This window comes from Onychomys torridus, chromosome 18 (assembly GCF_903995425.1).
Source record: "Onychomys torridus chromosome 18, mOncTor1.1, whole genome shotgun sequence".
Classification (NCBI taxonomy): Eukaryota; Metazoa; Chordata; class Mammalia; order Rodentia; family Cricetidae; genus Onychomys; species Onychomys torridus.
In genome coordinates this window covers 38,856,391-38,880,308 of record NC_050460.1, presented here as the reverse complement: position 1 = coordinate 38,880,308, position 23,918 = coordinate 38,856,391, and the positions used below count along the sequence as shown (strand labels likewise).

Genomic DNA, 23,918 nt, shown 5'->3' with positions numbered 1-23,918 from the left:
GTTATGATCAGACTCTAGGGGACGACTCATTAATCCATTAGTCTGGCCCATGTATGGTTAGACAGGGTCAGTGTGGGGGAGGTAGCACAGAGTCAAACAATGGTCACTAAGAGCCCCCCTCCCCATCTTGTCTTTGATCTGGTCCCTTTTCTGATGAAAGTTGTCCAGGGAAAAAAGAAGAGAAAACCCAGAGATAATGACCTTCACTGCTCTCTGTTTTTTAACTTCTTCCTGAAGACATCTACTGGGGAGGCCACCTGTAGGAGGTATATTAAACAGCATCTAACATCACCATAAACCTGAGCACTCCCTCCCTTTCTGTGTACAATAAGTAACCATTAATCACAGGCACAAGAGTCCTTTTCAGGGGAGGACACAGGAAAGAAGCTGGGATCCAGTTCTCTTGCTTTCTGATGAAGCCAAGAAATCTTCTCGTCAAAGCAAGAAAATATCTATTGCTGCTGTGTGCTGAGAATCAGGTTTTGCTCAGGATGTTCCATGCCTGTCTAGTGACTGAGTTTAGATGTGGTCATAAGTAGAATCCACAGGATGGCACAAGTGGGTTTACAAGGACAAGTAGAGAAACCCTAGCCAGCATATGTGCTCTGTCTTGCCATGTCATGCCACCTCATCATGTCATGATGTAGCAAGTGGGTTCTCATCAAATATTGTGGCTGTGTTCTTGACTTTCCCAGCCTCCACAGCTGTGAGCCAAACAAACTTATTTTCTTTAAAATGTATCCTGTCTCTGGCATGTTGTGATAATTACAAGAACTGAACCAAGTTATTCAGTATCTTTGTTTTGTTTTCTAGGCAAATGGAGTATAGAAACATTGAGTGATATAAATACAGATTTAAACTATTTAAGGCCATTGAGATGGTTCAGTGGGTTGATGACCTGAGTTCTAGCCCCAGAATATGTATTGTGGAAGTAACTTCTACATGTTGTCCTTGTTATTCCCCCATTATGAACCCCTCAAAGATCACCAGAAGTCTGAGGTCATATGCAAAAGCAAAGAGCCTTTATTGAAAGATCAAGCTTGGGCTTCCTGTCCCTCCGACACAGTAGTTGGATCAGGGAAAGCCTTTAAACATAAAAACCATGTTTTAGGGTTGACATATTTCAGTTGACAAAAAGTTAGTCAGAAGCAGAACTAAATGAGTTAAAAAGCAAGGTTAGCAGCCAGGCGGTGGTGGTGCACACCTTTAATCCCAGCACTCGGGAGGCAGAGCCAGGCGGATATCTGTGAGTTCGAGGCCAGCCTGGTCTACAGAGTGAGTTCTAGGAAAAGTGCAAAGCTACACAGAGAAACCCTGTCTCGAAAAAAAAAAGAAAGAAAGGTTAGCACATTTGTATGTTTGCCCAGAACTATAGGCATTGAATAGCCTTCTGATTATTAACCCTGTGTTAAAGTTTTGAATTAACCTTTTTGTTACAAATATTATAGTTTTTAACTATGTCCAATAAATGTATAAACCAATAATTTCTTGGTTGCTCTATTCTTGTTCTTTTTGTCTGCCAATTTTTAACCTCAGACATAGAGACTTTAAAAGCAAGTCTGAGTCTGAAAAATGGCGAGCCATAACCTAATTTCAGAGCCAGCTTTTTAATAAAACAGAACAGTGCAAAATAATTTGGATACAGGGTGTAGTTCTAATAGCCAGAATGCCCAGAGATAAATTCTGAGCCCAGGTGGCTGGCTGTAACACTGAATTGACCCCATGCATTCATGGTCACACAGTCCTAAATGCAATAAAGGGGAACTGTGTGCTCGTCTAGCTCCTCCCCAACATAAAATACCATGAAGAGACTCAGATGGAATTAGCCCTGTCTCCCCCACCCCCCAAATCTAGGAGGGCTATATGAGCAGCCGCAGTAATGCTCTCCCTGATCCAACTGCTGTATCAGAACAGACAGGAAGCCCAAGCTCAATCTTGCAATAAAAGTTATTTGCTTTTGCATACAAATTCAGACCCTTGGTGATCTCTGGGGGTTTCATGACATAGGCATTACAGTCATCTTATTTCTACATGTTTACTCTGGTCCACATACATGTGTGCAAGTAGATAGATCCACTCACATGAGCAAATAAATATTTTAAAGTGATTTGATTTTGTAATGTTTAACTCAATAATATTAATAAATATATTTACTGATTTAGTATGGGAGCCCGTTTTCAGGTTCCAGGTCTGCATAGAGAGGATGATTGGACCACCAGTCTGAGTGCAGGTGTCTGAGATGGTCTGCACTTGGCTGTGCTGGGGGAGGGGGTCTTTTGCTTAACCCCCTTGGCATTTCTATAAATACCTTAGGGCAGAGACAGTCAGGGCCCGTTGGAAAAGGTTCCAGGCCCTCTCGAGGCTATCCTGTATTTTCTGTCTGTTTATCTCTGCACTATAAATCCTTCTATCTAATATTTCCTGCTGCTCACACTCAAGAAAACGCTGGGGAGCTGTGGGGGTTGGTGGGTAAACGCCCTGCAATCACACTGCATCACAAAGCACATGCAATACTATATTCATTCAAAATATTAATTTTTCGGGGCTGGAGAGATGGCTCAGTGGTTAAGAGCACCGACTGCTCTTCCAGAGGTCCTGAGTTCAATTCCCAGCAACCACATGGTGGCTCACAACCATCTGTAATGAGATCTGGTGCCCTCTTCTGGCCTGCAGTCAAACATCCCATATACATAATAAATAAATTAATTAATTAATTAATTAAATCTTTAAAAACATATTAATTTTTCTACTTTTGTTTCCAATTTTATATAACTCTTCATGCGACTCCTGGCTACAGTATTTTTATAATGCCTACAGTCCATCCTGAGCCTCTTCTAAGCATTCTAAGGTGCATGACTTCTGGTTCCAGCCTACAGAGGGTGTGATACTGCCTCCATGAGAAATGCCAACCAGGAAAGAAGTTCAAACCACAAGCTTCCGTTGACTGGAGAATGAGCTCAAATCACAAGCTTCCACCTCATGATTGACAAAGAAAGATGATTGTTTTTCATTCATCTTGTCAGAATCTTCAGAATTTGAATAACTCCCCCTTTCTCAATTGATATTCAAAGTCTGTGTACAGTGACTTACAACAGTTCCAATGTGAGACACTTACACTGATCATTAACCGTTCACAAGTGGATTTCCTCATTTGTTTTGTTTTCTTTTTTAATCGTTTCTCAGGTGGCCTCAATTATCACCCTAAACTGACGTTAGTGAAGGCCTTTGCAGAGTTAAATGCTGTCTAAACTAAATTAATTGGGATCACATTCTATGTTCTGAATCTTTGTGGTGACAGAATATTATTTTAAGGCGTGTTACATTTTTTCCTACTGCTTTTGTTTCGTTTGATTAAATAGAGTTAACCTACAGTCAGGAGGCTGAGTCAGCAACTAGCTGACAGGAAAAGGTAGATGGGATAATTTAAAGTTAAGAAAAGCTGGAAAGAAACAAGTCAAGTTAAGGCATTCATAATTAAGAATAAGCCTCTGTGAGTGATTTATTTGGAAGCTGGGTGGTGGGCCCCCCAAAAGAGCAAAGAGTAAAAAAACAACCACCACCAACTTGACATAAGATGATTCTTCCTAATGAGGAAACTTCAGGAGAGGTGAAAGAGACTGTCTTCTGGTGGGGGACACAGGATGTAGTTCACTGTTGATCATCACAAGGACAAACTGTTGAGACACAGGATGTAGTTCACTGTTGATCATCACAAGGACAAACTGTTGAGACACAGGATGTAGTTCACTGTTGGTCATCACAAGGACAAACTGTTGAGACACAGGATGTAGTTCACTGTTGGTCATCACAAGGACAAACTGTTGAGACACAGGATGTAGTTCACTGTTGATCATCACAAGGACAAACTGTTGAGACACAGGATGTAGTTCACTGTTGGTCATCACAAGGACAAACTGTTGAGACACAGGATGTAGTTCACTGTTGGTCATCACAAGGACAAACTGTTGAGACACAGGATGTAGTTCACTGTTGGTCATCACAAGGACAAACTGTTGAGACACAGGATGTAGTTCACTGTTGATCATCACAAGGACAAACTGTTGAGACACAGGATGTAGTTCACTGTTGATCATCACAAGGACAAACTGTTGAGCTTCCCAGCTTGGGTGCTGGGAACAGAATGCAGGTCCCCTGGAAGACCAGCAACTGCCCTTAACTGCTTAGCCATTTCTCCATTCCTGAAATGTGGGTTTAAAAAATAATAATAATAAAAGGAAACTGAACAAAACCTTGCAGAGCAAAGTAAAATGAAAATACTAAAAGTATGGTGGACAGAAAAAAAAAAAAAGAATGGAGATACAAGGGGTCAAAGGGGGAAATACAGAAACAAAGATTGCCCACCAGTGAATGAATTTAGGTTGGTTGTTATTTTCCCCTTAGATGTCCCATTAATGTCCACTTTCCATATTTGTAATGGATATACTTACTTGGAGCCTAATGTTTATCTTTTCCCCCCTATTCTGGAAGTTTCTCTTTGAATTCGATGTTTTGTGACTTCTATGATAAAAGCAGCTCATTCTAGACTTATTTATTTATTTTGTTTTTTTTAATTTTATTTATTTTTGAGGCAGGGTTTTTCTGTGTGGCTCTGGCTGTCCTGGAACTCACTCTGTAGACCAGGTTGGCCTCAAACTCACAGAGATCTGCCTGCCTCTGCCTCCCGAGTGCTGGGATTAAAGGCATTCGTCATTACCGCCCATCTGACTTTTTTAAATTTTAGTTTTGTTTGTCTATATGACTCACAATTTGTTTCCACTCTGAAATACTAAGCCATGGCTTCTTCAAGCGTTGCTCTTACTCACCTCTTATTATTCTTTTCATCTGCAGCTCTTTACCCATATGTTGGATTTTCCTCTTATGTATTTTGTGACCCATTTCATATTTCTATAGCTCTACACTGCATTTTAATTACATTTATTTATGTGTGCATACATGTGTGAGGGTGTGTGTAAGCCTCAGAAGTGCATGTGGAGACCAGAAGACAGCTTGAGGGACTTGATGCTCTCTTTCCACCGTATGTGTCCCAGGAGTTGAATGCAGGTGATCAGACTTGGTGGTAAGTGGCTTTACCTGCTGAACCATCTTTCTGTCCCTGGCTAAACACTCCTTTGTAGCAGGAATCTTAAAAGTTCTTATTAATAAGATCAAACCTGAGGCCAATTATTGGGGTGAATGCTGGCAGATCAGAGAGACAGAACGAACCACAGCTACCTTACCTTACCAGTTTCTCAGCTGATCCTGTTTCCTCAGACTAGATGCCTCTGTGTCCTCATCCCAATGGCTCTCTACTGAACTGCTGCTAGAAGCCTGAAAGCTTAACCAGCCAAATGCTAAACCAGCCAAATGCTAAACCAGCCAAATGCTGCTAGTTTCTGGTCTCCATGCTTTATTTATCTTTCTACTTTGTGCCACCACTCCCTGGGATTAAAGAGGGGGAGTCACCATGCTTGGCTGTATCCTTGAACACACAGAGATCCAGGTAAATCTCTGCCTCTGGAATGCTAGGATTAAAGGTGTGTGCTACCACTGCCTATCCTCTATGTTTAATATTGTGGCTGTCCTGTTCTCTGACCCCAGATAAGTTTATTAGTATGCACAATATTTCGGGAAACACAATACCACCACACTCCTTATCACAACAGGCTTCTTAAGGAGAACAATAGAGTTCTTTGGCTTACTTTACAGCCAAACAGACTCAGTTGCAAATGCTTATCTGATAATGACACACTCTTTATCACTAAAGCAAATTTTTATACAGACAGGTAATGCAACATGCTGCCATAAATCTATGAGCACATGACTTCACTGAGATCACCCGTTGCTTGGGAGCCACCCACCAAAGCCTACCAGATTCTTTTCTTGGAATATGCTACTTTGCATATTAAATTTCAGCTTAGCCATTTATAAACTAAAGCTCCTTAGCTACATTATTAAAAAGAGTTTGAAATGTGTGAGTCTCTTTTTCCCTTGCCTTGAAGTCTCATGCATACAGTGAACACTAGAAGTTCAGTTCAAAAATGAAAAATGTATGTACTTCGACTTTCATGGAAATAGAGACATTGTTTCTTCTTCTAAACATGGCAGCATGAGACGTGCATAAGTAGCTTGGCAAACCATGAATGAAGCATTAGTGGTTATTGACTGGCTTCCCAACCGGTTGAGTTTTGAATGCAAGTATTGTTTTACCCTGTAATTTTAGGATAGATTCATTAAGAAACATTATTAAGCCTGTGAAAAAGGTAATTCCCAGAGCTATTCAGTGTTTAATAATGGACTTGGTGCAGTTCTTTTTGTTCAGAAACACTGTACCCCTGAGCTAAAACAAAACAAAAAACCTGCAATAAAACTTTGCCATTGATAAGCCACAGATCTGATGTGTAGCAGGGAAGGGTAGAATATGATAGGGGTGAATGGAATTTCACCTCTGCCCTCTGAAGGTTTGCTGGAATAAAATGACTAAGATAAATTAAATGGGAGAAAAGTGTGTAAATGCATTAGTGTGAATAGCCCACCATGATTCAGAAGCGTTTATACTACATTCTCTCCAGGGGAAGTGAAATACAGGAAATGTCAGGAAAGCAGTGTGCTGGTTGGGTTTTGTTGTTTGTTAGTTTTGCTGTTGTTTTTGTTTTATTTGCCAGCTTGATACAAGCTCAGTTCATCTTAGAAGCAGAACCCTCAATTGAGAAAAGGCCTCCATCAGACTGGCCTGTGGACAAATCTCTTGGGCATTTTCTTGATTGGTCATTGATGTGGGAAAGCCCAACAAGTTGTGAGCAATGTCACCTATAGGGAAGAGAGTCCTTGGTTGTATGAAAAAACAAGCTGAGCAATCATGGGGGACAAGGCAGTAAGCAGCCTTCCTCTGTGGTCTTTGCTTCAGTTCCTGCCTCCGGGTTCCTGCTTGCCAGGGTTTCTGCCCTGACTTCCCTTAACAACAGCTTGTAAGCTGAGAGATGAGATAAGATAAATAAAAACCCCAAGTTGTTTTTGATCCTGATGTTTTGTTTTGTTTTGTTTTTGTTTTTTTGAGGCAGGGTTTCTCTGTGTAGCTTTGTGCCTTTCCTGGAACTCACTCTGTACCCAGGCTGGCCTCGAACTTACAGAGATCCACCTGCCTCTGCCTCCTGAGTGCTGGGATTAAAGGCGTGCACCAACACCGCCCAGCAAAGATTGATTGATTGATTGATTGATTGATTGATTGATTGATTTATAATGTACACAGAAGAGGGCGCCAGATCTCATTACAGATGGTTGTGAGCCACCATGTGGATGCTGTGAATTGAACTCAGGACCCTTGGAAGAGCAGTCGGTGTGATCCTGATGTTTATCATGCAGTAGAAGGCAAATTAGAAGGAACAGTAAAAACTTCTAGGGGAAGTCATGGGGCTTGAAGAATATACAATAGTTTGGGGCAACATGTATTTGTTCTGGAAACCTTGTAAATAATTCTCTACACGACCAAAACTGAGAGCAAGCATGCTTGTGTCAAATCTTTGAGAACATCACACCCCACGGCTCCATTATTACATCTGATGAAAATCTGACAAAAGGCTGAGGAAGGTTAGGGGACACCTCTTGCACTATGAATGTCTCCTGGCACGTAGCTACTACCCTATATTTTTTAAAATAGCATCTGTTGTTTGTGACAGTCCTTACCAGGTAATGTGACACAATTTCAAAACAGGTATTTCTTCACTAAGAAAAGCAGTTGGGAGGCTGAAGAGACGGCTCAGTAGTTAAGAGGAAGATAAACAATATAAACTTGCAGAGGACCAGAGCCTGGTTCCCAGCACCCACACTGGGAAGCTCACCAACTGCCTGTAACTCCAGCTCCAGGGAACCAGACACTTCTAGTATCTGAGTGCACTTCCACCCCCAAAACACACACACACTAAAAGGAAATCATTTATAAAAAGAAAAGCAGCTGTCAGCTTGTCTTAATAGTACATTTTATATGATATTTTTGTTTCTGAAAACAGATAAAAGGGGGCAGGTAGAATATTAGCCAAGTTCAGTGTTAACAAGACCACGTGGGAAGGACGTCATTGAAATCAACCCAAAATGCTAATTGCTAGAGTTGCCTTATTCTTGATCTCCTAACATCCCCAGTGATGTGAAAAGGCTGTTTACCAGTGTCCACTTATTGTCGGCAGCTGTTCTGCATAGACTAACAACATTAACACCAACGACAGAAACAGTAACTTGTGTTTATTTAGTATCCATTAGGTGACAGGGCCTGCACAATTTTATGTAATTTACCCCCAAGTTTACCGTTATCCTGAAAGGTATGTGCTATTTAGTCAATTTCACAGATGACGGTTCCAGGAGGCTCTCATATGTCTAGCACACCATTCCAGCTCAGAGCTGGAATCTGAGTCATTCAATGTTGAATGCTTAAGTATTGTGCTGTTTACTGCTTATCCTGCCTCGAGGTGGCTTGTCATTCTCTGGGTAACACACTGATATTTGCTATATGAAACTTTAATCTAAATATTGAAAGAAGCACTGAGCATATTTTCTTATGCCAGCATGAATGTAAACATCTCTTCACAGCCAACGATGACACAAATATTTATTTGGTGAAGAGAAAAATCCCTGAATGTTGGAGTTGGGGATTTAGCTCAGTGGTAGAGCGCTTGCTTAGCAAGCGCAAGGCCCTGGGTTTGATCCTCAGCTCCGGAAAAGAAAAAAAAAAATCCCTGAATGTTGTAGACCATCACCAGTGTAGTCAGGGGTCTTCAGTCTCAGTAATATGTCCTTATTAAAAAGACATGTGAGGGCCGAGGAAACATCGAATGCTGGACTTCTTGTGAAAGTGCATGTGATTAATCAGCTCAATTGGGTTGTCATGAATTTGCAATCTGTAAAGCTCCAAAAAGGAGCTCCATAAAGGGAATTAAGCCAACTGAGCTGGAGATTTAAGTAAGTCTGCACCAGCTAGCAATTAGTGCTGCGGAGAGCACTAAGGTTTTACTATGATTCTACCCTCTTCTCAGTACAACAAAGCTAACGCCCACCATTAACAAAGTCAGCCAGAGGAGTTTCCTGCCAGATTTCAACAGACACCTTAGAAAAGACCTTGATAGGCATTTTAATGTTACTTTATTTTTAAAATATACACATATAAATGCAGTGAAACAGTTAAGAAACTGACCAAAGTAGGTTAACATTGCTGTTACTGAGTTCTAGCTATACAGGACCCAGATCCCTCTCACTTTATGGTGAGGGAGAGCTTTTTATTTACTATTATCTTAAAATATAGATAACATGAAAGCTATCATTTTATCTTTCTAAGTTGACAGTTGACTGGCATTAAATACATCCACACTATTGCGAGACTATATCCCATCCAGCGCCAGAATTCTGTCATCAGTCTATACTGAAATTCTACACCCAGTAAACACTATCTTCCCACTTTTCCCTCTCCTGGCTCTTGGCAACCAACAGATTACTTTCCATTGTTACCAGCTTGGTATCTCCAGGCTCCTGTGCAAGCACATTTATATAGTACTTGTCTCTGGCAACTGGTTTATTTCTTTGTGTGTAATAATATCCTTGAGGCATCTATGCTCCAGCATGTGCCATTGCCTTTATTCTGAATCATGTTCCATTTGTATATGGTGTGTGTTCGTGTAGGTTTGTGTGCATCTGTTAACAAAATGTTGACCTTGGGTATTATTCCTCAGGTACTATCCACCTTGTTTTTGAAGCTGGATCTTTCACTGCCCTTGAGGTCATGACTTAGGCTAGACTGTCTTGTCAGTGGACCCCAGAGATCAATCTGAATCCACCTCTCCAGAGCCGGGATTATAGGCAGAACACCATACACATGGATGCTGGATTTTGTTGTTGTTGTTGTTGTTTATTTTTGAGTTGTGGTGTCTGTAGTGTGTGTGTGTGTGTGTGTGTGTGTGTGTGTGTGTGTGTGTGTGTGTGTGTGTGTGTGTGTGTGTTTCTAAAACCAGCTTGGGTCTATAATTAAGTTTTAAAAAATGTTTTACTAGCATATCTTATACATTACACATATTATACTGTACATAATAATGGGTTTCTTTATGGTGTTTTCGTGCATATAGGTAATGCATTTTAATAATATTCCTCAACCTCCTTAATTTTTCTTGGGTTTGTATTGAATCTGTAGATGGATTTTTGTAGGATGGCCATTCCATGAGCATGGCAAGTCTTCCCATTTTCTAGTGTCTTCCTTAATTTCTTTCTTCAACATCTTAAAGTTTTTATTTCATTTCTTTCACTTCCTTGGTTAAGTTTATTCCAAGGGATTTTTTGCTTAGTTTTTTTATTTCAAGACACAGTTTCTCTGTGTAGCCTTAGCTTTCTGGAACTCACTCTGTAGACCAGGCTGGCCTTGAACTCACAGAGATCCATCTGCCTCTGCCTCCTGGGTGCTAGTATTAAAGGTGTGTACCACCACTGCCTGGCCTTTGGATTTTTTTTAAATGATTATGAATGGAGTTATATCCTGATTTCTTTCTCAGTATATTTTTCATCAATCTATAAAAAGGCTACTACTGATGTTTATATGTCCATTTTATATCCTGCCATTTTATTTAAAGTATTTATCAATTCTATAGGTTTTCTTTAGAGTCTCTGATGTATAGAATCATATTATCTGCAAATAGAGATACTTTGACTTTCTTTCCTCATTATACCCTTTTGTTTTACATCTTTACATTGTTGCAGTGAAGATTTTCATTGCCATCTTGAATAAGAGTAGGGAAAGTAAAAACCCATTTTTTCTCCCCTTGATGTAATGTAATGTTGGCTATAGGTTTGCCATATATATTATTATGGTGAGATATGTTCCTTACATTATGAGTTTCTTTGAAATGTTTGACATGATGTGATATTGGTCTTGTCAAAAGCCTTCTATGTTTATCAAGATGCCATTTGATTTCTAGCCTAGAATCCATTTATGAAATGTATAAAAAAATATTGATTGATATATTGAACCATTTCTAGAATAAACCTAACTTGATCATGGTGAATGATCCTTTTGATGTGTTATTGAATTGAGTTTGCATTTTGTTAAGAAGTTTTGCATATATATTCATCTTGGAGAGAAGTCAGTGATTTTCTATTTTGTCTTTATCTGATTTTAGTATCAGCTTTCATATTTAGTTTCATATAGAGTTTGGCAATGTATCATTCATTTATTTCATGGAATAGTTTGAGAAACACGGGTGTTATTTCTTCTTTAAACGTCTGTTCATTTATTTTTAATTGGGAGATATTTGATTACTGCTTCAATTTTTTTTGTTTGTTTGTTTGTTTTGACCCAGGGTTTCTCTGTGTAACTTTGGAGCCTGTTCTGGAACTCCCTCGGCAGACCAGGCTGGCCTTGAACTCACAGTGATCCACCTGCCTCTGCCTCCTGAATGCTGGGATTAAAGGCGTGTGCCGCCACCACCCGGCTACTGCTTTTTGCTTCCATAAAGTTGTTTCAATTTTATATATCTCTTCATGGTTTAATTTTGGTGGGTCATATGCCTCCAGAAATCCATGCATTTTATTTTAGAGTTTTCCAATTTGTTGGAGTATATGGTTTTTAAGGTAAGACCTAATGATTTTCTGAATTTCATTAATGTCTGTTATAATGGCTCCCCTTCCCTCTATTTTACATACTTTGCAACTTTACCCCTCTATTTTTGTATTTAAAGTTTCCGATAATTTCATATGTAAATTCTGTATTTAATATTATTTTCACACACCTCCTTCCCCCATGTCAACATCCTCCTATTTCCTCTCTCACACTTGTGGCCTTTTTTTTCTTTCTTTCTTTTGTTTTATTTGACTAAGGGCTTGTCTGTGGAGGTCTACAAAGGTTTCCTAGTGATATCTGAGTTTGCTTTACCCAGCAGAGCTGCATTACAGGATTGCTTGACCATGTGCATAATTACTAGGTGATTGGAAGGGTCTACACTTGGCTGAGCCAGGGGAAGGTCTTTTGATCCACCCCTTGTCATTCCTATAAATATAGCCCTTTAGAAGAGACAGCAGGGGCTGGTGGATAAGGATCCAGACCCTCTCGAGGCTTTCCTATATTTCTGTTTCTCTACCTTCTATGTTTCTATCTAATATCTCTTATCCCTCTTTCCTCAAGAGCATCCTGTTGTAAAACGTGGGAGCTGTTCTCCCAGCTGGGCTCCCACACTTGTCTATTTTCTTTATATTTTTGAAGTAGTGACTCATTTTCACTGGATATTTGTATTTTGTTATGGTTTGTGTTCTTGTTTATATTTAATCCATTCCTGACCTGATCTTGGAGATTTCTTGCCATATACTTATTTAGGGTTTGGTGTATTCCTTTTGTAGCACTTCCTGGTGCATTATTAAGTTATTTCTTTGGCATATCTGTTTTTTCCTAATGTAGACACTTAGAGATACAAACTGCTATGGCTACTTCCATTGTGGCCTGTGGATTTTGGACTGTTGTGCTTTTTCTTCTTCACTTGATTCCAGGAGTATTTAAATCTTCTTCTTGGTTTCTTCAAAGACTCATTCGTCTTTTGTTAGTGTGTTGTTTTAATTGTCATGAGTTCCTGTAGTTACTCTTACTGTTCACAGGTATTCCTATTTCATTGTGAAAAGAGAGAATACAGGGGATAAATTCAATGTCCCTCTGTCTGTGAAGTCTTGTTCTGTTTCCTAATAGAAGCTCCAATTTAGAGAATGTCCCATGGACTGCTGATACAAGTCGACATTCTATGGTGTTAGAAAGTAATATTCTGTAGATGTCTGTCAAATCCATTGGATCTATGACATCAGTTAGTGTAAATATTTGTGGGACGATCTTTCAGTTGAGGATTGTGAGGTACTGAAGCCATACACTGCTGTTGTGTGTGGGTTAACCTGTGACTTTACATCTGGAAGTGTTTGCTTTGTAAAATTGGCTGCACCTGCCGTTAGGACACATAGGTTTGACGTGGTCAGCTGGATTGTTTTCTTAACTAGGATGGAGTGGCTTTTGCTGCCTTCTTTCATTACTGTTGGTTTGAGTCTTTTTGGGCAGATGTTAGAATAGCAACAACAGCTTCTTCCCCTCGCCCATTTGATTGGGATGCTTTTTTCCATCCTTTTACTCTGAGGTAAAAGTCTGTTTTTCATGGTGAGGTGCATTTCTCAGAGACAACTCTTGCTTTTTGATCCGATATACTAGTCTGTGTCTTTGAGAAATTCAGATCGATCGTTAATATTCAGAGTTTTAGTCCAAACGTGTGTACTGACTCCTGCTAATTTGTAGTGGTTTTATCTTTGCTTCCTTTCTTGCTTAACTTTAACTCTAGCACAGTTTTCAGTTTGTTTGTTTGTTTGCTTGCTTAAAGTAGGGTCTCACTATGCTGCCCTGGCTGGCCTGGAACTTGCTCTGAAGACCAGGCTGGCCTTGAACTCACAGAAATCTCCTGCCTCTGACTCCTGAGTGTTGGAATTAAAGGCATGACCATCACCTTCTTTATGTGGCATCATGGATGGGTTTGCTCTTTTTCTTCCTTCTGGAAGATTCCTTCAAGTACCTTCCTTAGAATGGTCATAAATTCATTCCTTTAGTCTTTTTTTTTTTTTTTATTTAAATCATGGAAAGCTTCTATTTTTTCAATTGTGACAGTTTTACTAGATTCAGTATTCTGGTTTGGCAGTTGTTATCTTTCAGAACTTGAACTACACCATTCCAAGCCCTTCAGGCTTTTAAAGTTTGGTTGAATAATCAGCTGTTGTTCCAATGGGTTATCCTTCACCTGTGACTTGATATTTCTGCCTTGTTACTTTCAATATAGTTTTCTAGTCTGCGTATTTAGTGTCCAATAAGATGCAGGGGTTCTCTTCTGGTCTTCTCCGTTTGGTGTCCTGAACCATGCCTTCTGTGTCTGGATTGGCATCCCTTTTACTAATTCTGGGAGAAAATTTCTGTTCTGACTTCTTTTGAAAATGGTTTCCATGCCTTTAGAATGAGATTCTTCTACTTCTTTTATGTCTGTAATGCATAGACTTTGCCATAAATTGCTGGCACAGTTCACTGAGTGAGTTGGAAGGTAGAGTGTCCTCTCTCTGCCCTGTCTTCCACCAGATATCCTCCAGCTTTGGAGGGGATGACATAGATGCCCCGCTTATGGCCGAACATTCAACAGTCACCTATTCTCTGGACTTGGACCATTTAGAAGTCTCTGTAGTGACTGCTCCTAGCACAATGCCTAGCATTTTTGTCCCTACCATGAGGTCTGGGATTGAACTCAGAGAGACCAGACTTATATCCTGATCAAACTTACGATGTGATTTTAAGGATGAGAAACAAGGGAGGGAACATGATTTACATAGAAAGATGGTTTTACTAGCAAGTATAGTAAAAGGAACTGCCATTGGGATTGTAGCAAGCAAGGAGTCAAGAATCCCAGCATTGATGTGAGGGGACTGAGTGGGGTAGGGGTAGGGGTAGGGGAGGGACAATGGGAGAAAGGCAGGAGGAGGGCAGGTGGTCTACAGTGGAGAGGGGACAGGAGAGAGGCAGGATGAGTGATGGAACTGTAGTGAGCCAGCCCAAACACCTCAAGCGACATGGCTTTCCATGTGAATTGGAACTGAAACATTTGACAAGATGGAACACAGACGGCAGGAGCGAGTTGCTTACTTTGGGAATGAGGAACTACAGATGAGCAAGAATGGGGCAGAATGATCCTTGTGGCAAGAGATTAGCATTGGAGGCCATCAGCAGAAAATCTCATTTATAGAACCACAAGTTGTCTGTAGAGATAGTTAGTGACGTGTGTATCCGTGCAGGATAGAACAGTCATACACACACACACACACACACACACACACACACACACACACACGCGCGCGCACGCGCACACGCACATGCACACGCACATGAATGCATGTGCAGGTACAGACACACATGCACATGTCTTCACACAGTTAACTAAGAGGAGCCTAGAAGCAATCACTCCAGTGCTAGCAGCATACATTGCTGCAGTTCATGGTTTCTAGTACCATTTCTCAACAAAAGGAATGAGGCATCCTCAGAGAAGTTACTGATTAACCTGCCCTCCCCTTGATCTCTCCAGTCAACTAAGCTTCTACTGTGCCATTTCTGAAATTATTTCCACACTCTTCAATCATGGCTATGACCAGAGCAGGAAAGTAAAAGAAAGGCTTCTGGTGGTGGAGGGAGACCATAATGATAGGAGGTAATTAAAAGGCCACAGGAGTCAACAGATGGTGTTCCCTGTAACATAATCTAGAACAATCTGAGCAATACAATAAACAAGGCAGTATACTTAAGTCAGACTATAAAATAAACATGTGAGTCGATACTAGCATAAATGAATGATAGAATAAATTTAAAAAGGGAGAAAAGAGATCATTCCAGTGACTTCCAAATAATTTATGTAGATTCCCAGGCCTCAAGGAGAAAGAGTCTCCTCCCCCACAGGCTGTATGAGTGGCTTCTTCCAAAAAGTGCAGCCTATGGGCAGAGTGTCCTCACCATGGAGAATTCCGATTAACACTATCTTGTAAAGTATGGGGATAGCCTGAAGCCTTGATATGAACTAATGAAATCTCATATGAATGTAAGGTATAGTGAAATGGACATGGGTTATATGGCAGTTTGAATGAATATGGCCCACATAAGATCCTATGTTTGAATAACTTGGCCCCATTTGGAGGAACTGTTTGGAAAGGATTAGGAGGTATGACCTGGTTGGAGGAGATATTTCACTAGGGGTAGGCTTTGAAGCTGCCAGAGCCTCCAGCCTGTGTGTTCTCTGCCTCTTGCATGTGGGTGGAAATGGGAGCTTTCAGTTGCTGCTCCAGCCATCTGCTGCTTCCTAACTCTGCTCTGCCATCATGATCTGTTTCTGTTTTAAGATGCCTTGGTCATGGTGATTTATCACAATGACAGAAAATTAACTAATGCAGGATATAAAGACATCTTCTGTCTTCTAAAGTTTTCTGTAAGACTATTCTTTACCAGAAGGATTTGGGGGCTACGGGGTTGGCCCAGTCAGCACAGTGCTTTCCACAAGACTTACTTTACATGTTGCTGTGAGAAAAGCAACTTAAGGAAGGAAAGGTCAGTTTTGGTTCACAGCTCCAGGGTATGGTTTATCATGGCAGCAAGGATTGCTGAACCAATGCTGCCCTCTGGCCTTCACATACATACAAATGAACACACATAAACACAAGCATGAGCACACGTGTAACACACACAATCTCATTTTTAAAGGGTTTATGAAGGTTTGATTCTGAAATCTCTTGTACATCTTCATGTTTTGAAGGCTTGTTCTTCATATAGTTGTGTTATTTTGAAGGTCTATGGAACCTATGGTGGTGGGGGCTATGTGGAAGAAGTCCAACACTAGGGTAGGGTATCCTCACATGCTTCTTGCTCTGTGATGGGCACAACCTCTGCCACATGCTCCCACCACCAGGCACCGTGAAGCTTCATCACACCATCCCTTTCCTCCCACAATGGACTAAAACCATGATTAAACCAAAATGAGTCCTTTTGACCATTAGTTGTTTCTGTTGGGTACAGTGCTCAAAGTGATCCAAACCTCCAGGAAGATAAAGCATCCATACTTATTCTGGGATGATGGTCAGGTAGGAAATGATCAGGTAGGGATGATGGTCAGGTAGGAAAGCTACAGGGCAGAGGGCCCAACTTCTCCATCTACCCCTCGGTTGAGAATCATGGAAAGTGAGTACCATTCTCCAGAAAGGACTGTCATACAGACACTGTGCTCATCTACCAGCAGGAAATAGCCATGGCTCTTTTCAGTGATATAACTCAAGAAGGGCCTGGACCAAGTCTTGGATCTCAAATCCCTAGAGGGCAATGCATTTTGTCAAGGGAAATACTATAAATATTCCAAATGGGAAGGATTTAATGTAGGGGTGTTCAGGGCAGCAATTTCCTTTGTGTTGAAAAAAATCTTTCCTGGAGGGAAGAGGAGAGAGGAGAGAGCAGGGTGGAGGGAGAAAGAAAGAGGGAGACTTTTAAAATTCAGGCATTCCATGAAATTTTATTAAAAGGCTCAGGAAGACTTATAAAACTCTGGAGTCCCGGAAAGGTACAAGATTCACAAGGTTTCTCCCCAAGGTTATATACAAAGCAGCAATTGCTGGGGAGAAGAGGCTCTGGTAAAGGTAGAGGACACAGCTTTTCTGCATCCTTGTCTATGCTTGGGTGTGCTTTACTGTGACAGATAAGTTACTCATGTTCTTATAAGAAACCCCCGCACTTAATCTCCTTTAAATAACTCCAGTCAACTCATTGGTTCACTAGGGATTACTTTTTTGGTCTGTTTTGGATTTACGTAGACTCATTTTTGGATATGTTACTGGCACCCTATCTAGGGTGAATAGATGTTTTCTCCGGTGTGAACAGGAAAAGTAACACACACGGTTTAGATCTAAAGGTGTTGGTAGGATGAAGAAAAGGAAGGTGAGGTATTGTGTAGGAGCAAACAAGAAGGATTGATCCTGAGACCGGAAGACATGAAGGCCTGTGGGTGGTCAGTTTTGACCAGCAAAGATGACAGGGTTTTTTGTCTTCTGTTTTTCTTTCTTTTTCTTTTTTTTTTCTTTGAGACAGGGTTTCTCTGTGTAGTCTTGGTGCCTATCCTGGATCTCTCCCTGTAGACCAAGCTGGCCTCGAACTCACAGAGATCCACCTGGCTCTGCCTCCCGAGTGCTGCGATTAAAGGTGTGTGCCACCACTGCCTGGCCAAGATGACAGGTTTGAGAATGAAGTTTCCCTAGTGGTTGCTGCTGACCAGAATCCCCCCACTCCAAGTGCTGCTGGAGTAAATGGCAGCCATCACCTAAGCTTGGCAGCAACTTGCCAAAGGCCAAAGGCAGAAGCATCTCTCTTCTACCCACTGACTTTCAACCCAAGTGTCTCCCTGGCAGAACCTCAGAGAAAGTCAAAAGGTCCAGGATGCATGTGCCTAGTCCAGTCAGAGTTCAGAGCAGGGTTCAGAAGAAAAATGGAATCCTAGATGGCAGAAAGCCAGCCTTGCTAAGGCATGATGGGTGCCTGGTTTGTACTAACCCATGGACCTTTGGGGATCTTTTTTCCCCCAACTTGATTGGTTGATTTTTTTTTTTATCCAACTGTATCCCAACCTCTCCTTCATCTCTGTAGGAAAGACTCTCAGGTATGTCACCTATAAGCCGGTCCATCCCCAGCACTCTCTTTTTGCCATTCCCTCTGTATTCAATTACTTTCCTGCTGTTGCCATGAAACGCGTGACCAAGGCAACTTGCACAAGAAGTTTATTTTGATTTATGGTTCCAGGAGGATAAGGGCTCATCACAGTGGGAAGGCTTGACAGCAGGCAGGGATGATGGCCAGAGCAAGAAGCTGAGAGCTCACATCCTCTACCACAAGCATGGAGCAGAGAGAGAAAGCTGGAAGTAGGTGTGGGTTTTTTAATCTCAAAGTCTGTCCTCAGTGATGCACTTCCTTCAGCAAGGCCACGCCTCCTAAACCTCCCAAACAGTGCCACGCCACCAACTGGGGACCAAGTGTTCAGATGCCTGAGAACAGGATGGACATTTCTCATTCAAACCACCACATTCCACTCTGCGGTCCCCACAGTCTCATTGGCCACATCATAACTCAAAATGCTCTTGGTACAACTTCAAAGATCCCCACAGTCTTTCACAGTCACAACACGGTTTAAAAGTCCAAAGTCTCTTCTGAGACTCAAGGTAATGCCTTAATTGTAACCCCACATAAAATAAAAAATTAAATGACAGACTTCCAACATATAAAAGCATAGAATAAACGTTACCATCCCAAAGGGGAAGAATGAGGACATAATAAAGAAATCACAGACCAAAGTAAGACGCAAACCCAGCAGGACAAGGTTCAAATCCTGTAGCTCAGTGTCAGATGTCAAAGGGCTTATTGGCTTCACCCATACAGTATTGCTGCATGCTACACATTTCTCTCTCTTGGCCTGCTCTCACTTTCTGTATGCAGCTCTCCTTGGCAAATATCCCACAGCTCTGGCATCTCCAGCCTCTTGGGGTCTCAACCGCAACCTAGGCTTCGTTTCCACAGCTTAATGCAGTGACTTCTCAGAGACTTCATGCAGTGACTACCCTAACACACACAGTGTGTGGCCTCAGTGGCTCTCAAACTGAATAAAGAATCCATGACCTCTTTACTTTTGCAACATGCATGCCTCTGAAACCAGCACCACATGGATGGCCTGCCAAATCGGTGGATAATACTGCCAAGTTTGGCAGTTAGCTTGGGATGGACTCTGTCTGGCCCCTCTGAACCACATTAGAGGCAGCTTTTGTTTGCAGTTGCTTTCTAGGAGCAGAAGACTCTTTATTATTATTATTAAGAGATTTTTCTATTCATTTTACATACCAACCACAGATTCCCCTCTCCTCCCTCCTCCCACCCCCAGCCTTCCCCCTCAACCTACCCCCATTTTCACCCCTCCTCCAAGGCAAGGTCTCCCATGGGGAGTCAGCAGAGCCTGGTACATTCACTTGAGGCAGGTCCAAGCCCCTCCTCCCTGCACCAAGGCTGTGCAAAGTGTCCCACCATAGGCACTAGGCTCCAAAAAGCCGGCTCATGCACCAAGGATGGATCCCTATCCCACTGCCTGAGGGCCCCCTAAACAGTTCAAGCTAAACAACTGTCTCACTTATCCAGAGGGCCTAGTCCAGTACCATGGGGGCTCCTCAGCTGTTGGTCCACAGTTCATGCATTTCCACTAGTTTGGCTGGCCATCTCTGTACATTTTCCCATCATGATCTCAATGTCCCTTGCTCATAGAATCCCTCCTCTCTCTCATTGATTGGACTCCTAGAACTTGGCCTGGTGCTTAGCTGTGGATCTCTGCATCTGCTTCCATCAGTCACTGGATGAGGGTTCTAAGATGACAGTTAGGGTATTCAGCCATCTGATCACCAGAGTAGGCCAGATCAGGCACCCTATCGAGTATTGCCAGTAGTGTAAGGGGGGTCATCCTTGTGGATTCCTGGGAGAGCAGAAGAGCCTAAGGTAACAGATGCTAGCTTACCATAGCTGTTCTATTATATATAAGTATATATGTACACATACATATGTATATGCATTTAATAAACATACTAAAACACCATCTTGTATACAATTTTACTAGTTTAAAATTAATTTTAGAAGAAAATGTGAGTTTTTTTTTTTTTTTTTTTTTTTAAAGATAGCAAAACTGTACCCAACCTCACAGTGTCATTACGAAATGAAATGTGATAATAGGTGAGGTCTTAGTGTCCTTAGGGCACTGTTAAAGTTTAATAAAAAAAAAAAAAATTTAAAGCTCCTCAGGCTTTCTTCCCCTTAGGAAAGGAGCCATATCATGATTCATCTTTTGAAAACTAGTCTCAGTGCCAAGAACAACTGTCTTATGACTACTAAAAATATTGTGGACACATCTGTTAGAAGAATGAAGGGCAAGGTGGGGCTAGGACAGGAGCCCCGGACCTGTTGGGGAAATGAGATGTGGTGGGTGAGAAAAGGTAGGTAGGGGGTGTAGAAAGAGCTGCTAGGGTCAAGGCTTTGTAGACAAGCTCCAGGACCTCTTTGTATCTTCCTTTCCCCAGGTCTTCTTACCTCCACTGGGCACACACTTCTGGTTGGCAGTGAGGACGACAGTATCAACCTTAGCTGCTGGAGGTTGGTAATAGTACCCGGCAGTAAGAAAAATGCTCAATGAGAAGGGCTAGACTTAAGGAGGTCTGTAAAAAAGTTTCTGGTCTATTTAGCTTGATACATATCAACCAATTAAACCCCACTCACAACTGAATAAATTTGAAATCTTCCTAGGGCACATATCAACAAACTCCTTTTCTCTGTTGTCTGCTCACCTCTAATCTATAAACATAGGACCCTAATAGAATGGGAGGATCTCTGACCCCCACTGCTTTCTGAAAAAAAAAAAAAAAAAGAAGTATAGATTTGGGCTGGAGAGATGGCTTAGTGGTTAAATGAGCTTGCCAGTCTTGCAGAGGAGTGCAAGTTTGGTCTCCATACCTGATGCCCTCTTCCATTTTCTACTGGCAAATGCACACAACGACGCACAAGCATGCGTGTACACACACATATATTTAATCCACAGGCTTAATCCAAACGCTAAATGTCAGTGAGGAAAAGCCTGCTGCATACATGTCTGCTCTGGGGAATGGCCTCCCTGGGAAGCCAGGAGTAGGATCCCATGCCAGGCATTTTGTCATCAGGCACAATCCTTGGTTACTTCAGGGGCAGGTTGTTAGGCTTGCAAGAAGCAGGTAAGGGTAACAACAGATGACTGTCCTTTGGGGGCACTGATCCACGAGTCTCTTAAAGACTGTGAATGAGTTACATAGAGAGACCATGAGGAAAAGATATTTGAATTAATTAGTTTAAATGATGGAATATAATATAGTTTAAATGGAAAATATCATTTGCTTTATTGCCTGTTGGGACGTTTATTGTCTGGATTTTTTTTTCCTTTTTTGAAACTGAGTTTCTCTGTGTAACAGCCCTAGATGTTCTGGAACTTGCTTTGTAGACCAGGCTGACCTCGAACTCACAAAGATCTGCTTGCCTCTGCTTCCTGAGTACTGGGATTAAAGGTGCGCTTCTGGACGCCCAAGGTGTTTGTCTTTGAGGATTTTAATAAAGCCAGATGGCTGAGTTTAGCAGAAATAGAGTTGTAAGAGGTCAGAGGCATTGCTTCCTCCAGCCTGAGACTTAGGGAGGGCTGAAGATCAGCAGCTCCCAATCCCTTTGGAAGAAAGGTGAGCATAAATAACACAGTCAAACTTCTCTTTGGATCCTGTGGCCAGCTTGATACTCGTGGACTCTATGACCCATTTGTTTGCGGTAGGCATTCAATAAATATTTACCTAAGAAATTAATTCAGGCTAGAGCGCTGAGATGCACACCTATCATCCCAGCACATGGGAGTCTGAGGCAGGATTCTCAATACTGGATTACAACGAGCCGCCACCTCACATAAATAGTGCAAAGACACAAATTCAGTTATTTCACAGGTAGTCTGCACAGCATCACAATCCACACAACAAAGATCATTTGTTTTTTCCTCTGGTAAATCGCTCAATTTTATTTACCGCTTCCTTCCTTTATCTAGGAAATTTTATTGGCATATAATAATCGCAGTGGGTTTCATTATGACATATTCATACGGTATACTTCGATCATAGTCATCCGCTATCTACTCCCTCCAAACCAATGGTCCCTCTCTTTTGCCTCCGTGTCACCTTTGACCATGGTTTGTCCTAAACTCCTATAATTAGCAACACCTTTATGATAGATAACATGCGCTTTATCTTTAAAAGGAAGTATAGATAATATGCGCTTTATCTTTAAAAGGAAGTTTCTGCTGTCGATGCGAAGAAACAGTTGCCGATTCACTGGCAGTGTTTGGGATTTATCACTTTCCTGCCCTGTTGCAATTTAAGCAAAACGAACAGCTTGGAAGGCCGGGCAACTTTCTGCGCGCCGCCTTCACAGAAATGCAACTGTTCATTGACAGACCCACCAACTTCAGCGTCGCCCGCGGCACAGGGATAGGGACGCGCAAGCGCCCTGAGGGCTTGCGGTCGCACCTCGGCGACCAGCGCCAACTGTCCAACGCTGGCTCGCCGGCTAGAGCTTGCAAACACACCCGTCTGCGCAGGCGCGCTCCGCGCTGCCCACTAAAGCCCGCCCTTCCCTTCTTGAGTGACACTGTCTCAGAAAACTCAGGCGCCACACTGCGCCTGCGGGAAAGGAGGAGGAGGCGGAGGGCGGGGCGCGGTGGTGGGCGGAGGCAGGAGGCCGGGAAGGAGCCGCGCGAGCGCAGTGGCTCAGCGGGCAGGAAGCGGAGCGCGCGGGGGCGGGGCGGGCGCTCGGGGGCGGGGCTCGGGCCGCCGCGCATTGTGCAGCGGCTGGCCGGCGCGGCAGGCCCTGGACCCGTGTGGTTCCCGGGCATGGTGAGCAAGGGGCTGCTGCGCCTGATCTCTTCAGTCAACCGCAGGAGGATGAAGCTGCTGCTGGGCATCGCGCTGCTCGCCTACGCCGCCTGTGAGTGCGCGCGCGGTGGGCGCGAGCCCATTCATTCCCGCGCGGCGGGGAGCGGGCGCTGCGGGCGCTGCGGCCGAGCGGCGGGCTGTGCAGGGCCGGGAGCCGGGTCCCCGCTTCCACGAGGCTGCACTTGTGCAGTGGAGCCGGCGGCTGCTTTGCTTGCAGCCCGCCCCCGCGTAGGCCCAGTGTCCGACCCGGTGACCGGTGGAGGGGCCTTTGCTCCGGACGCGATGGTCACGTTCCCCGAACCGTAGGCGCTGCGGACTCGACCGACCTCGTTGTCCCTGGCAGCTCGTACTGGCTTGAGCGACTACGGTGTCCATGGCGTCCGGGGAGCCCGCTCGGTCCGGGTTGGCGATCCTGGAGAGTGCCGCTCGGGGACACCCTTGGAGACCGTGCTGGTTAAGTAGGATATAAATACTGTAGCCATTGGCAGGGACCCCGCTCTGACTGTTTGCTCCGCAGGGAAAATTACTCAGCATTTAACTCTGGGGGGAGCCGAGTGTTGCCATCCCCCCCGTGGATGTCCTGTGTTGCCATGCTCTGGTATCCAGGCTCCCCGCCCCCCATTCCGCGCCAGGTACTCCTTAGGCGTGGCGGGACTAGGGCCAAGCCCAGGAAGGAGGCACAACATAGGGGACCGGGCGGGGAGATGTCATTTGGGTCCTTACAACCTGGCTATCTGGAGAGAGGGTAAAGCCACTGCTCAGGCAGGTGAGGGACCCTCAGCTTCTCAGAGGAGGCAAAGTCCTGTTTTTATTTTGTTGTTGTTTTTGAGCTTTGCAGTGGGGATATAATAGCTGCTATT

General features: G+C 42.9%; 1 protein-coding gene across 4 annotated transcripts in view; it reads left to right on the top strand.

The window, feature by feature from the left end:
- Nucleotides 1–22,923: 22,923 nt before the first annotated feature.
- Uxs1 (UDP-glucuronate decarboxylase 1) overlaps nucleotides 22,924–23,918 on the top strand; it is a 76,649-nt gene continuing 75,654 nt past the window's right edge. For 2 of the 4 annotated variants that reach the window (XR_004943081.1, XM_036167539.1), the window contains exon 1: nucleotides 22,924–23,110. Coding sequence is in view for 3 of the 4 variants with exons in the window: in XM_036167539.1 (XP_036023432.1) it covers nucleotides 23,017–23,110 (94 nt within the window). In the remaining variant the exon portion in view is untranslated. The remainder of the gene's footprint in view (nucleotides 23,111–23,918) is intronic. The other 2 variants (XM_036167538.1, XM_036167537.1) reach the window with 1 other exon arrangement.